Source organism: Populus euphratica, unplaced genomic scaffold (genome assembly GCF_000495115.2).
Source record: "Populus euphratica unplaced genomic scaffold, PopEup_1.0 scaffold8.1, whole genome shotgun sequence".
NCBI classification, from domain to species: Eukaryota; Viridiplantae; Streptophyta; class Magnoliopsida; order Malpighiales; family Salicaceae; genus Populus; species Populus euphratica.
Genome location: NW_011499855.1, coordinates 1,690,060 through 1,702,404, shown reverse-complemented (window position 1 = coordinate 1,702,404; position 12,345 = coordinate 1,690,060). Strand labels below are relative to the sequence as shown.

Here is a 12,345-nt window from a genome sequence, read left to right as displayed (position 1 = left end):
ATGCAATTATGATCCTGCGGAGTTGAAGATGGGCTCAATTTAGCATGGATGGGTTGGTTGCTCAAGAAAAGTCATCCAATATGCGGAGTTAAAGGTATGTAATTTGTTTGACATAATTAACATTAAATCGGTGGATCATATGGCAGATTTTAATGAATCATGATACCAAGTTTTTTGGTCCCCAAGATCTTATACTGTCAATTATGTATTATAGCTGAAGTTGTAGTATTGTCTTATAATATAATGACCTTAATATTAATTATAAGTAATAATAACTAAAAAGTATGTTAATCACAGAAATCAATTTCTTTGTTTGATAAGTTAGATATTTGAAAAAAATATTATTTAAAAAAAATAATATTTGGTAAAGTACAATATTTGAACCAAATGAAGATAGGTTTTTGGAATAATTAATCTTACACCTATAAATCGAAAGATTAGGAAATAAGAAAAAAAAGAGAATAATTAGTAATATTTTATTAATTATTCCAAAAACCCACTTTCAAAAAACTAAAAGATAGTAATGAAATATCACTTGGTTATTATATTAACATCATAAAATTTCTTCTTAATTACTATAAAAGTTTTCGCACTATTTATTTTTATGTTTTAAAAATATTTAAAAAAAATTAATTTTTTTTATTTTTTATTTACCTCAAATTAATATCTTTTTAGTTTTTTTAAATCATTTTGATATGTTAATGTCAAAAATATTTTTTAAAAAATAAAAAATTATTAATATGTATTTTAATACAAAAAAATATTTAAAAAACAATTATAATTATATTACCAAACAAACTTAGATCAAAATTCAGTTGAGTGAACTGTTAATATAATTTTATTTTATTTTTATCATAGAATTTATTTTATATATAAAAGAAAGGTCCGGATTAATTTTTTCTTTTAAAAGGAGACGCTACTGTTAATCCAATTTATTGACCCTGTGCATGCTAGTTAACACATTAAAGAGATTCATGATTAAATTTTAGAACTGCAATTCCAACACGTGAGAGTAGGAAACGAGCAGCCATGAACACACCTTTTAATATCCCTTTCGTTTCTTGCTTACCAAGGCATTATTTCTTGGGTTATGAAAGACAAATCATTGAAAAGGGGAGAGGATAGAGGAAGGGTCAGTCTGGCCATATTTTAACTATAAAAAGCTTGATTTTAGCGCTAATTGATTTGCATTGGAGATAGGAGTTCAGTGAAAGTGATGGTTATGATCTTTGGATATACTTGATAGAAAGAAGATCAAGCCTCATAATTGTTTTTTGATTTGATTGAGTTATTTGTTTCTAAAATAATTAAAGGATGTTTTGACGTTAAAAAGAGACTTATCAAGGTGCAAAGAAAATGCTTTTGAAGTGTTTTTAAGTAAAAATAAATTAAAAATAAGTTTTTTAATCCAAATTAAAAATATAAGCATGTTGCTTGATTAATTTTTTTTTTATAAAAAGCAACTTGTTTATTTTTTCTTTAAAAAAAAAGAAAAGAATCCGTTTTACGTATCTTTTATGCCCAACAACCCTTGATTTTTCTACTTTTGTTTTTTAATTTTATTTTTAATTAATATCCTCTCTCAAACTTTTTAGATTATTTAGTTTAACTATTTTTTAAAATAGCAATAAAATTTGTGGGTAGCACCTCCAAAAGTTTATCTTATTGTAATTTATACATAATTTCTCCTCCTGCTAAATTTAAAATTGAGTTATATTTGTATTACGCATTTATAAGAACAAAAATAATATGTATTTAGCAACCAAGATAGATTAAAAAAATAAAAAAGATGTTTTAATTTATTATAGTTGAGAACAAAAATAATATGTAAAATATTTGCATTTATATTTATCTTTAACTATTTACTTGAGAAAATTAACTTTTTACTCTTATCTTTAATTATCATTCAAAATTAACTTATCAAGTAATGCAATTTTTTAATTTATTATATTAAACACAAACATATCTTTCCATTTCTTAATTAGTTAAAAGAATTCATGATATTTAAAAAACAAATCCATAATGACAGTGTCTTCTTATCTTGCATTCAAAATGAATTCGAAATACTATGCACAGTGCAGTACGGTTACGTCAAATAATACAAGTGGCAATAACTATAAATTTATTATTATTATTGTTAGATAGAATTGTATGTGCTAGATTAATGCACTTGCTCCGACAATACAGCAAACACGAGCATAAGAAATCACTCGGTTTCCCATGGATCTTCCAGCACCCAACTGGCTTTATCCCAGCTACGATAGAACCCATCTTTCTTCACCAACCAATACACAGTTCCATGATTCTCATCTCTATGTGGTTCAAAACCATGCCACGATTCAAAATATCTTTCCCATTGAGCTGCGCAGAAATATATATCCTTTTCCTTTACTTTAAATTCGTAGGCTTCACCCACAGAAAATGAGCGCGCACCCAATTTGAAGTTCTTGGAAGAACAGCTGACATTCAGTGGTGGTGAGTTCGGTGGCAAAGAATTGATGATTTGAACAGTTGGTAGATTCTGCTCGGGCTGATCTTCATTTGGTCTCGCACTCAAAACACAGAGTGCAAAGCTGAAGAAGAGAAGAGAGTGGATCCAATCAGCGGCCATGATGTATTAAGAGAAAGCAAATTTCTTTCGACAGTGTAAAGCTATCATTTATCAAAATATATGCAGTAGATATCTTCTGTACGTAGAGAAGCATATATAATATTGAAAAACTTGCAACTATAGAAAGTTATAAAGTCCAGCAATAATTTTCTTTTATATATTTTCTTTCTTTATTAGTAATTGAAATTTCCATATTTTCTTATATATAACGTCCAACAAGAATTCAAGAAATTTCCGAATGTCTCTCTAGACAACCAAGATTTCTATTTACAGGGTTGTTTTGAGAATCAAAATATTAATTACTCATAATTTGTGAATATTCATGGTTAATGAAAATTCATAAATACATTGATTGTTATCATATCATAATTAATATATTTATTCATGTACCAAGACATTTCAGGGACTAAGTATTTCCTAGTTATTATATTTCATACAATTCTCTAAAAATTAAACTAAAAAAGAACTTATCCGATTTGAAATTAGATTCTTTTATTTATATCATCATTCTCAACACAGTATGCTCTTTACAGGTTGATGGATGAAAAACAGTGTCCCTCTTTTGCATTAAGTTCCTTTTATGTACCGTGAAAGGAGAGAGAGGGAAAAAAAAAAAAACTCCATTACTGGTATCCTTGATATTTATTTATAAGTATAGTGGTTATTAATAAAATGAAATATCAATTTAGTCCGGTTACTGTATTTTGCAGGAATGTGCTTTTGTCTTGTGTTTATAGACAATTGAGTACTGATTAGAAAAACGATACAACATTCCGGTGCGTTCGAGAGTGTTATATTTATGTGTTTTTTAAAAATATTTTAAATTTTAAAAAATAAATTCATATTTTTTTAGTATTTTTTTTAATTTTCATGTGTTTATATCAGAAATAAAAACATTATATTAAAGTATTTTAAAGTGAAAAACTATTTTAAAAACAATTTCACATCTTGATTCTAAGAAGATCTTTACAAATATGATAATAATTATTTTTTAAAATATTTTTTATTTAAAAATATATTAAAATAATATATTTTTTATTTTTTAAAAAATATTTTTAATATCAATATATCATAAAAAAATAAACTCCTAAAAACACGTTCCAAACAAAATCTAATTGTTTCATATAGAAGAAAAACTCGTGGGTGCAAGCGATCGAAGAAAAACTTGTAATTCAGGCGAACACTAATTTAATTATTGAAAAACAAAGTTGAGAATTTCTATTAATAATACTCTCCTGCAATAAACATGACTACTGCAATATTGCTAACATATATATTGCCAAATGCTGATGACTATTGCATCTTTAGATTTGCAAATCCTCGAAAGTACATGATTAATGATTTTAGCAACAGCAAAGAAGCCATGTTGCCCAGAAAATGAAAACATATAATTATAACCATGAGAAGTCTTTCTTCCAGTTTACTTCATCATTGCTGAAATAGAACCCATCCTCTCTCACCGACCAAGAGCACTTCCTGAAAAGGCTGCAACGCTGAAGATCCCTTGGAACCTTAAAGGCATCAAATTTCCTCCTCATTGCATCCCACTTCATGGTGCACAAGAAATGAGTAGTGCCCCAGAAGCTGGTCTTCAGGCTCCAACTGAAATCATCACCTTCCTGGAGGGCACGTCCGCCGAGATCATCATTGTTTGATGAGCACCATATGACCAGTGGCAGTGATGAGTTGTTTCTAAACCCATTGATGACACGAACATCGTACTCTAGTCCATAGAAATATTCTGGTTGATATGTTGACATGAAAATGATGCCTATGGCCAGGCTTACTAAAAGAAAAATGTTAGTGAGAACCTTCATTTTTGAGACTTGTGAGATGAAAATCTCGAAGACTGAATATAGGCTGGCAGATAGATTTGTTAAATCGATGATAAGGGTAGGACTTGACTCCAATCCACCGCCCTCCTGATTCAAGAGATTACCATTTAAAGTTGAAAACCGTTGGTATAGTTTATATGTATTTGGAAAGCCTGATTATCGACGAAATCTCTTCGTATCAGAATAGAGATTTGTTTACCTTTTTTAATACATATTTTTTTTGGTATCTATAAACTTTTCTATAATTTAAAAAAGTATGCATTACCATGATAATGACTGGTGTTAAGGTTAAATAACATTTATTTATTTATTTGTTGGTACATGTCTATATGTTCCTTGGCCTAGTACTATTTATTCCTTTACATATAAAATGTACAATTAAAAAACGCATATACATAATCTAGGCTGCGCCCTAAGCACAGCAAATACAGAGTCAAGGTTCCGAGCTGAGCTCTAATCTTGTATCGGTTAAAATAATTTCATAAGCTCGGTCGTTTAGCTCTTCTCTATTCTTAAAATGAAATGTAATTTGCCTCGCGGACTTCCTAATTTACTTTAGTTTCGACAACTTCTCAAATTTGTGCTGTGTTTTAGATAGGATTTTAAATTAATCTTTTTTATAAAAAGTTTTGTCATTGTGGATGTATTTTTTGGGTATCATGATTTTTTTAAATTAAGAAACAAACAGATATTATTTATGCTTAATAAATTAAATTAACAAACAGATATTATTTATGCTTAATAAAATAAATTAAATCTATATATAAACTGATAAAAAAAATAAAAGAATCCTTATCATTAATTAAATACTAAAGTAGAAAGCTATTCTTTTTTAGTAGAAGCAAAGAGTAAATAATTTCAAATATTTTAGCTTGATTGTCTTTTTATTTTATACACTTTTATCTATTCTTAAAGGTTAATTTTGGTTGCTAAAAATAAATAATTTTTTTATAAATATATCATGCAAATATAATTTATTTATATAAAATACAAGAAAGATAAATTATAACAATAGCTTCGAAGCATCATGAAATTAAAAAAATGAACTAAACAAGGGATATTAATTAAAACTTAAATAAAAAACTCATGTAAAGAAAAAAATAAAAAAATGAAGGAAAGGGTATTAATTAATTTTTTTTTAAAAATAGTCAGAAGTTAAAAAAAAGAAGATATATTACCCATGTTTGATATATTAATCAACTCAATTATACTGAATTGAAAAGTATAAATGGAAATAGAATCAGTGTAGAAAAATATAATTTTTTTTGTTTGAATAAAATATGACTTGTAATGGAAATAACAAGTCAAAAATTAATAACACCTTTGTGTTTGCGCGAGAGGAAGCCTTTACGGGTTCGTTTTTTCCCTTGAAACGGATTTGCTTCCTTTCATCCAAATAAATGAATAAATCGGCTTCGCCACTGCCCCTAGATTAGCCCATGGCTTCGCAAATGCTAATGCGCTATAAATATCCATATTAGATTGACACACAGAAACCCGGTACTGAAACAAGGAAAAGCTAAGCCCACTGACCTAGGAAAGCATGCCTAGTGCTGTAGGATGAGCTAGGTCACTAGCGAAGGACAAAATTGATTCTCTTTGATTTTACAAGAATATGAAAAACAATGGGCTAACGGCCCATTTTATTACTACATTCTTGTTTTATTTAAATATATAGATTTGCTTTTTTATATAATTCATTAAGATTTCTGTCTTTCCCTTTAACTATATTAAATCACATAATACATGTTAAAAATATTTACATTAACTAATAAGATTATTACTTAAAAATAATACATACATACATACATACATATATATATATAAAGATAAAGATAAAGATAGAGATAATGGTAAGCTGTTCTTTTAATCCTTTAGCAACCAAATGTAATTTACTTTCATTCGCTAAAGGATTGAGCATTATAACCATAAGATCTTGTTGAACTGGTTTAGTGAGCCAGATTAAACATTGCATTTACTGACAGCCTATATTCCAAGCATATGGGAGAGCATAAGCTGCCAACATATTTATTGCATGTAAAAAAAACTCCAGTAATTAATCAAGGAATAACTTAATAATAAGAAAGTGAAACCTAAAAAATCCAGTTCTAGGTAAAAAAAAAAAAAAAACTAAATAGAGAAGTCTTCATTTCTTGTCCATCAGGTTTCCTCAAGCAAACATGATTGCAATGACAAATCTATAATTAAGAATTAATACTCGTTTCTGTTAAATTTATAGCACTTGGAGTTTCTAATTACTGTGATTATGGGTCCGCTACACGGGTTAATTCTTTCAAACGCTATACTTGAGAGGGAGAAGTGATGCCATTTTCATAGCACGTTAAATTTAAGCTTGTACTATAAAAAATCAGAGAAGAGGAGGCAAATAAACATACCTGCTCAGTACTTAATTCTTTTATTTACATTCATTCCTGCAGTACCTGTACAATTAGAAGTCAGTAATTTGGTCCTTCGTCCTCTGGAGACAATTTTCCACTGGAGAACTAGAAAATGGAACTTAACCTTTACCAGCCAAGCCTGTCAAGTGAGCAACGACATCTTCAAGGCGAGAAAGGTGGCTCGAAAACTTGTCATGAAGTTCGGAGGATTCACAGTGATTTTCCTGCCACTGAGAAATACTATCACCAATAACCTTCAGACCACTCTGGAGTAATTCCAATCCCTTGCTGATTCCATCAGGGAGTCTCCTTCTCTTGTTTGGTACGTTGTCAACATCAATCTCCATACTTTGACATTCCATAGCATCTATACCTGAAATCTTCTGAACCATTTCTTTCAGCACCACACCTTCCTTCACTAGCAACTCAAGCTGCTCAAAGCTAGGTGTAGTGGTGAGAAGAGCTGTTTCCTTATCCAGAAATGCCTTCAACTCAGACATAAACCTCTCCTCGCTTGCTTCATTCCCTGTCATCAGATCATAAGAAAGCGATGCATTTTGTGGCACAAATCTCCATAGCTGATTGCAAGTAGTACGAGCAGCAAAATATCCAAATGCTGCAATTGCAAGATGGACAAGTGCCCAATGCCGCTCCCTGAATAGCATGTGATACAACTCCCACACAGCAGAGCTTTTTGCACAATTATCACTCTCTCTCATCTCCATATCTCCAAGTCCTCCCATAAAAAGAGCAAGATATGGTTTGCATTGATATAATTGGGTATTTGATGCTGCTGGCCCTGAGACAAACAGGTTTTGAAGCTCCAATAGGACTCCCTCCATCTCATCAGATTTGTATAGATGCTTCATATTTGAAACAATTCCCAACATTTCACTTAAAAGCTTATGACAGTGTTCCTTCATTATTTTCTCGACAGGGTTTCTGAAGTTACGAATTATAGCCACCAAAAATTTTAGGGTCTTCACATCAAGATCAGATATGCTAACCTGCCTAGAAAACATAAAGTTTTGTCATTATTTTAGCTAATAAAAAAAAATAGGGATAAGGATTAATCTGTTTAGGGTTTCTCTCACGTATTTATGATTTCAAACTAGAGGATCATTCAGAAAAGTTTGGTGATACCATTGGCAAGACTACGTTAAGAATAAGATAAAATGGTTTGAAAATAAAAGAAGGAATCAATCATCACATAAGAGTGACAGAAGCGCTGCAACAGCAAAAAGGGGATGGTGAGGCTCTGATTTTAATCCTATATATGAAAAACTACTTGAGAACTATAAATGTTAGAGGCATTGTATAAGCTTCATAGTTTGGTCAGGATTGCAAAATGTAAATGAGAGAGTTCCTTTTCCATTTTATCAGAACAACTTATATGTTATATGTAAATAAATGAAACTGGTTACTCACTGTGCCTGCAAGGAAGCAGATAGAGCATGAACTGGAATCCCAAATGCACCAGAACTACAAGTAGTCAACACTTTCTCATCAAAACTCCCTATGAAGCCAAAGTAGTCAGTAATGATCTTCTGTTTTGCAGTACCTCTAATGTTATCTGATAGTGAATTTAGAGGGAACCCTTCCAAGAGTAAGGCTGCATACAGAACTGATGACAATTGAGATCTTCCGTCACCAACAACAGAGCTGTAAACATAGTCTGCCATAGGTGTACTTTTAGCAAGCAGGCAGATTATCCTTGCCACTTTCCTCAGAGGGGAACCTGGAATAAGAACTGATTCTGGAGATTCCAGTAGCTTCATTAATGAGCAAAGTTTATCAATGATGCCATTCACCACGTCCATTTCAGCATAACGCACTAAGAAGCACCAAAGTTCCATTACAATCTCCCAGCAAAGAAAATGTGGATGGAAAAGATTTTCAAGCAGGAAAGCCTCAAATTCTGCCCAGGCAAAACTTGAAGACACCACAATCATGAAGGTTTTTAGTGCATGCAAAAGAGCTGAAAACATAGGTTGCCAAATCAATTCCAGTGTTTTCCCTGAACCATATGGCACAGGAATCTGCAAATCAAGAACAGAGGAGTATACATCTTCAACAACTAACATATCCAGAAACCATCTGAGTTTTCTGGTGATCTTGATCTTTATGTCATCTTCAAGATCCATAGAATATCTTAGTAAATTATGAAACAATGCAATCCTGCCAAGCAACAATAATCTTGCTTCAGACATAGCTTCACAACTCACAGAAAAGATTTCAACCATTGAAGTCATGTGATAAGAACTACTTGAATCTCCATGCGTAGAGTTTGAGCAGAAATCATCACTGAACAACCAGTCCAGAAGTTCAAACTTGAGCTCTTGTTTCACTTCAGCTGAATTGAGTAAAGAATTCAGCAAATCTATTGAAGTCTTCTCCAAAAGTTCTGACAACACTTCACTAGCTTTGTTCAAAAGTTTTTCACAGCTCAGTGAAATTCTAAAGGATGAGATCATTACGACACAGAGGGTCACCTCCTTGTACACCAAATATGCTTGGCATGGATAGAGGGAAGAGATTTTCATAGCATTGGTAAGGTAAAACTTAGATGGAAGAAATGTCCTTCTGGCTTCAGTTAAAGAAATGGTTTCCTTCAATAAAGAAGACCAAGCCCCGGCTGCACACCTGAGAGGTTCATTCACCAGTGAAATTAGGGTTAGAATAATATCCTGCACGCTTAAGATCTCTCTTAACACCCTCTTGCCTTGCTGAAGCAAGGTAATCACACCTTTCCATGACACATTGAGAATGGTTACCAGACTTCCACCATCATTTGCTGCAAGGATCCCCAGTTCACACAATTTCTCTGTTGTGCATTTTGTTATGTTCGTAACATGATTCATTAAATTGACTCTCTCTGAATCAGTATTGTTTCCATCCTTCTCAGGTCTTGCATCACAAAGATCCCAATTCACAGCATCAAAATATCCTTTGCATAGTCTCACTACAGTATCAATCAGAGTCTGTGCAGCCTTTAATGCTTCTGAGCCAAATGAGTTGATGTTCTGCTTGAGAACGGTAACAGAACATTCTTAGAAAGAGATACTAACTAAATCCTCTAAGCAATGAATTAGTATCATTAACAGGATAACGAAATTTCAACTAAAATGCAATTCAAATGGACCACCTGATGATAGTCATGGTATGATCATTATGGTCGTAAAGATGTAATTAAATGCCTCGAAGGTTCAGAGTACAAGTATGTTTCATTGTTGTAGAAAGCTATGGATGTCACAAAGGCCATGCATGATGGAATTTACTCAGAAGCAAAAATTAGAGTGGGAAGGAGATGAAAAGGACTCTCTGATATGGATCACGGTTTTAGGATTTCCCTAAAGATCTTCACTAAAAGACAGAATCATTGAAGATGTTAAATATTATGATTTCCTGTAAGCCTGAAAACAGATAATCTACCATTTACTTTCACCGCGAGTACAATTGTTGCATGTAAAAATTGTTAATGAGGTTATGGGCAACAGGTGTTTCAAGCAAGCAGCTTGATGAAGTCATAAGCTGTTTGATGATGCAAAGGCACATAAGAAAATAAACGACCTGGTACCTTAATCTCTGATACTATGTCTTTTATCAAATTTAGCTGTTCCGAAATGAATCTCTCAACAACAGCTGCTGATGCATTGTCAACAAAAACAGCGTGTCTTTTCAAAGCAACCATACTGGCAGCAGAGAGACTAAATAAATCCAAAAGAAGCTGCAAAAGATAACTTTAACACATCAAAAAACAAAAGCAAAAGCTACCGCATGTTATTCAGAAAATATATGATAATAATCACGGGGGTCTTATTAAAAATTTCACATTTCAGCTCAAAAGGCCCATAATTTACAAAAGCATAAACTCCATTTCTGTTCATGGCAAGATAGATGCCCAATATTGTTTTCAAGAAGAGAGGATGTTCATCATTGGAGAACTTGTAAATATATTGCACAAAAGGAAAGTGAATTATGCACTTCTATGGTTGTCTGCTCTGCAGCAACTCCCAAGATAAGTTCATGACCTTTTTTGTTTTGCTAACCAGTAGTTCAAAAGATGTTGATTGATGCAAGTTAAATAATTTGTCCAAAGCTTTTAGCAAGGAGACAGAAATTATAGCGAACGACTCACTTTCTTCTTTACAAATTCCCATTGGGGATATGCACAACTTAATATGCAAGATTGTCATTCAATGTATAGCTAACGATATAGCATAGTTAAGCCTTGAGAAAACTAACATTTTTTCACAAATTCACATAGGCCTGCAACTGATTGAGTGCGTTCAAATATTATTGTATTCTGCAAAAGTTGTCCTTACTAAGTAATAACACACTACTGGTTTCTAAAAGTTCAGAAAGCATACAATTAAAGACTGCCGGTGTCATTTTAGTTTCTATAACTATAAACAAAGACCATCAAGTTCATGTTGGCTCCAATCCAGCTCGTTCCAGGAAACCTCTTTGCTAAAAAAACACAGATCAAGAGTGGGAAACCACATGCTAATCATGGAGAAAAACCTAAGAATTCTATCCTAAACAGAACAATCTACACCCAATGGCGCTGCAGAGATAAGTACATACCTGAAAGAATAAATTTGAATGCTTTTCTTGAGATTCTTCAGTTAACATAGCAGTCATCTTCAGATGTTTTCCACACCACCCACTTGCCTAATGCACACACGGTCTCAATAAGGTCAAGAACAGACATACCACTCAACAGAATGTCTAACAAGAATACCAACAAACTGAATTAAGCTAAAGTGAAACTCCACCTTTGTCCCAAGAGCAAGAAACTGTACTAAACATCCAGACACATCTGAATCTACATATTTTGCAGCCACGCTCAAAATAGTCTTGTTTAACATGCATTGAGATATATCCAAGCAAGTAAAGTCTTCCCAAAATGTCCAGCTTCTTGTTAAGGCAAGATAATAATAATAATAATAAAAATCTAACAACGAAGATATTCAGCACATCTATCGTAAGCATCCAAAATCATAGGAATCCAAACTAATCTACAAACCCTAATTTTTTATTTTACATCAGTGACATGCATTTTCCGAATAAATAAAAAGTAAACAGAATATAAACAAGTAAAATGGGGGATACTGTGAGGAATTCAAGAAGAGAAGCCAAATCCGATATCTCCAGGAAATCAAGATCACGAAGCTTGTTAACCAGTTCAATCCGGCTCTCAACAACCTGTATTGTTAGCATTCGAAACCTCTCAGATTATCAAAATGCACAAAATCATAAATGAGACGAATCATTTCGTTGCAGCTTTTGAGAGATCTAATTTCGATTTGGTAACCAAACAACAAAAAACAATAAGAAGCAAGAAGTGAAGAAAGTGAAGGAGCTAGCTTACATCTGAAGATTTGATGGCTTGCAGGAGATTCTGCAACTCTTTGCTGGAGCTTTTTCTCTCCATTTTTCGCTTTCTTTGTTTCCCTGTTTGAGTTCGGTTTTTTTGGGTGGGAATGATGTTATTTTG

At 32.2% G+C, this 12,345-nt stretch overlaps 3 protein-coding genes across 8 annotated transcripts; all 3 read right to left on the bottom strand.

The window, feature by feature from the left end:
* Positions 1-2,206: 2,206 nt before the first annotated feature.
* LOC105123169 (uncharacterized) lies at positions 2,207-2,611 on the bottom strand. The gene has a single exon (XM_011022678.1). It carries the CDS (start codon positions 2,609-2,611, stop codon positions 2,207-2,209), a length of 405 nt encoding a protein of 134 aa, XP_011020980.1.
* A 1,198-nt stretch (positions 2,612-3,809) lies between these two features.
* LOC105122980 (uncharacterized) lies at positions 3,810-4,585 on the bottom strand. Its single transcript, XM_011022396.1, has one exon. It carries the CDS (start codon positions 4,426-4,428, stop codon positions 4,003-4,005), a length of 426 nt encoding a protein of 141 aa, XP_011020698.1. The 5' UTR covers positions 4,429-4,585; the 3' UTR covers positions 3,810-4,002.
* LOC105122981 (uncharacterized) lies at positions 4,313-12,328 on the bottom strand. 6 transcript variants are annotated; one of them, XM_011022398.1, is made up of 9 exons: positions 12,220-12,328; positions 11,961-12,053; positions 11,624-11,758; positions 11,433-11,519; positions 10,423-10,572; positions 8,274-9,868; positions 6,970-7,856; positions 6,843-6,887; positions 4,313-4,397 (listed from the first exon to the last, which is right to left on the bottom strand). In XM_011022398.1, the coding sequence occupies exons 1-8, from the start codon at positions 12,280-12,282 to the stop codon at positions 6,847-6,849; spliced, it is 3,051 nt and encodes a 1,016-aa protein (XP_011020700.1). In that variant the 5' UTR covers positions 12,283-12,328; the 3' UTR covers positions 4,313-4,397; positions 6,843-6,846. The 6 variants fall into 6 exon arrangements, with proteins under 6 accessions (XP_011020700.1, XP_011020702.1, XP_011020699.1 ...); XM_011022400.1 differs by having other exon boundaries at positions 6,976-7,856; XM_011022397.1 differs by lacking the exon at positions 4,313-4,397 and having other exon boundaries at positions 6,755-6,887.
* Between the last annotated feature and the right edge of the window lie 17 nt (positions 12,329-12,345).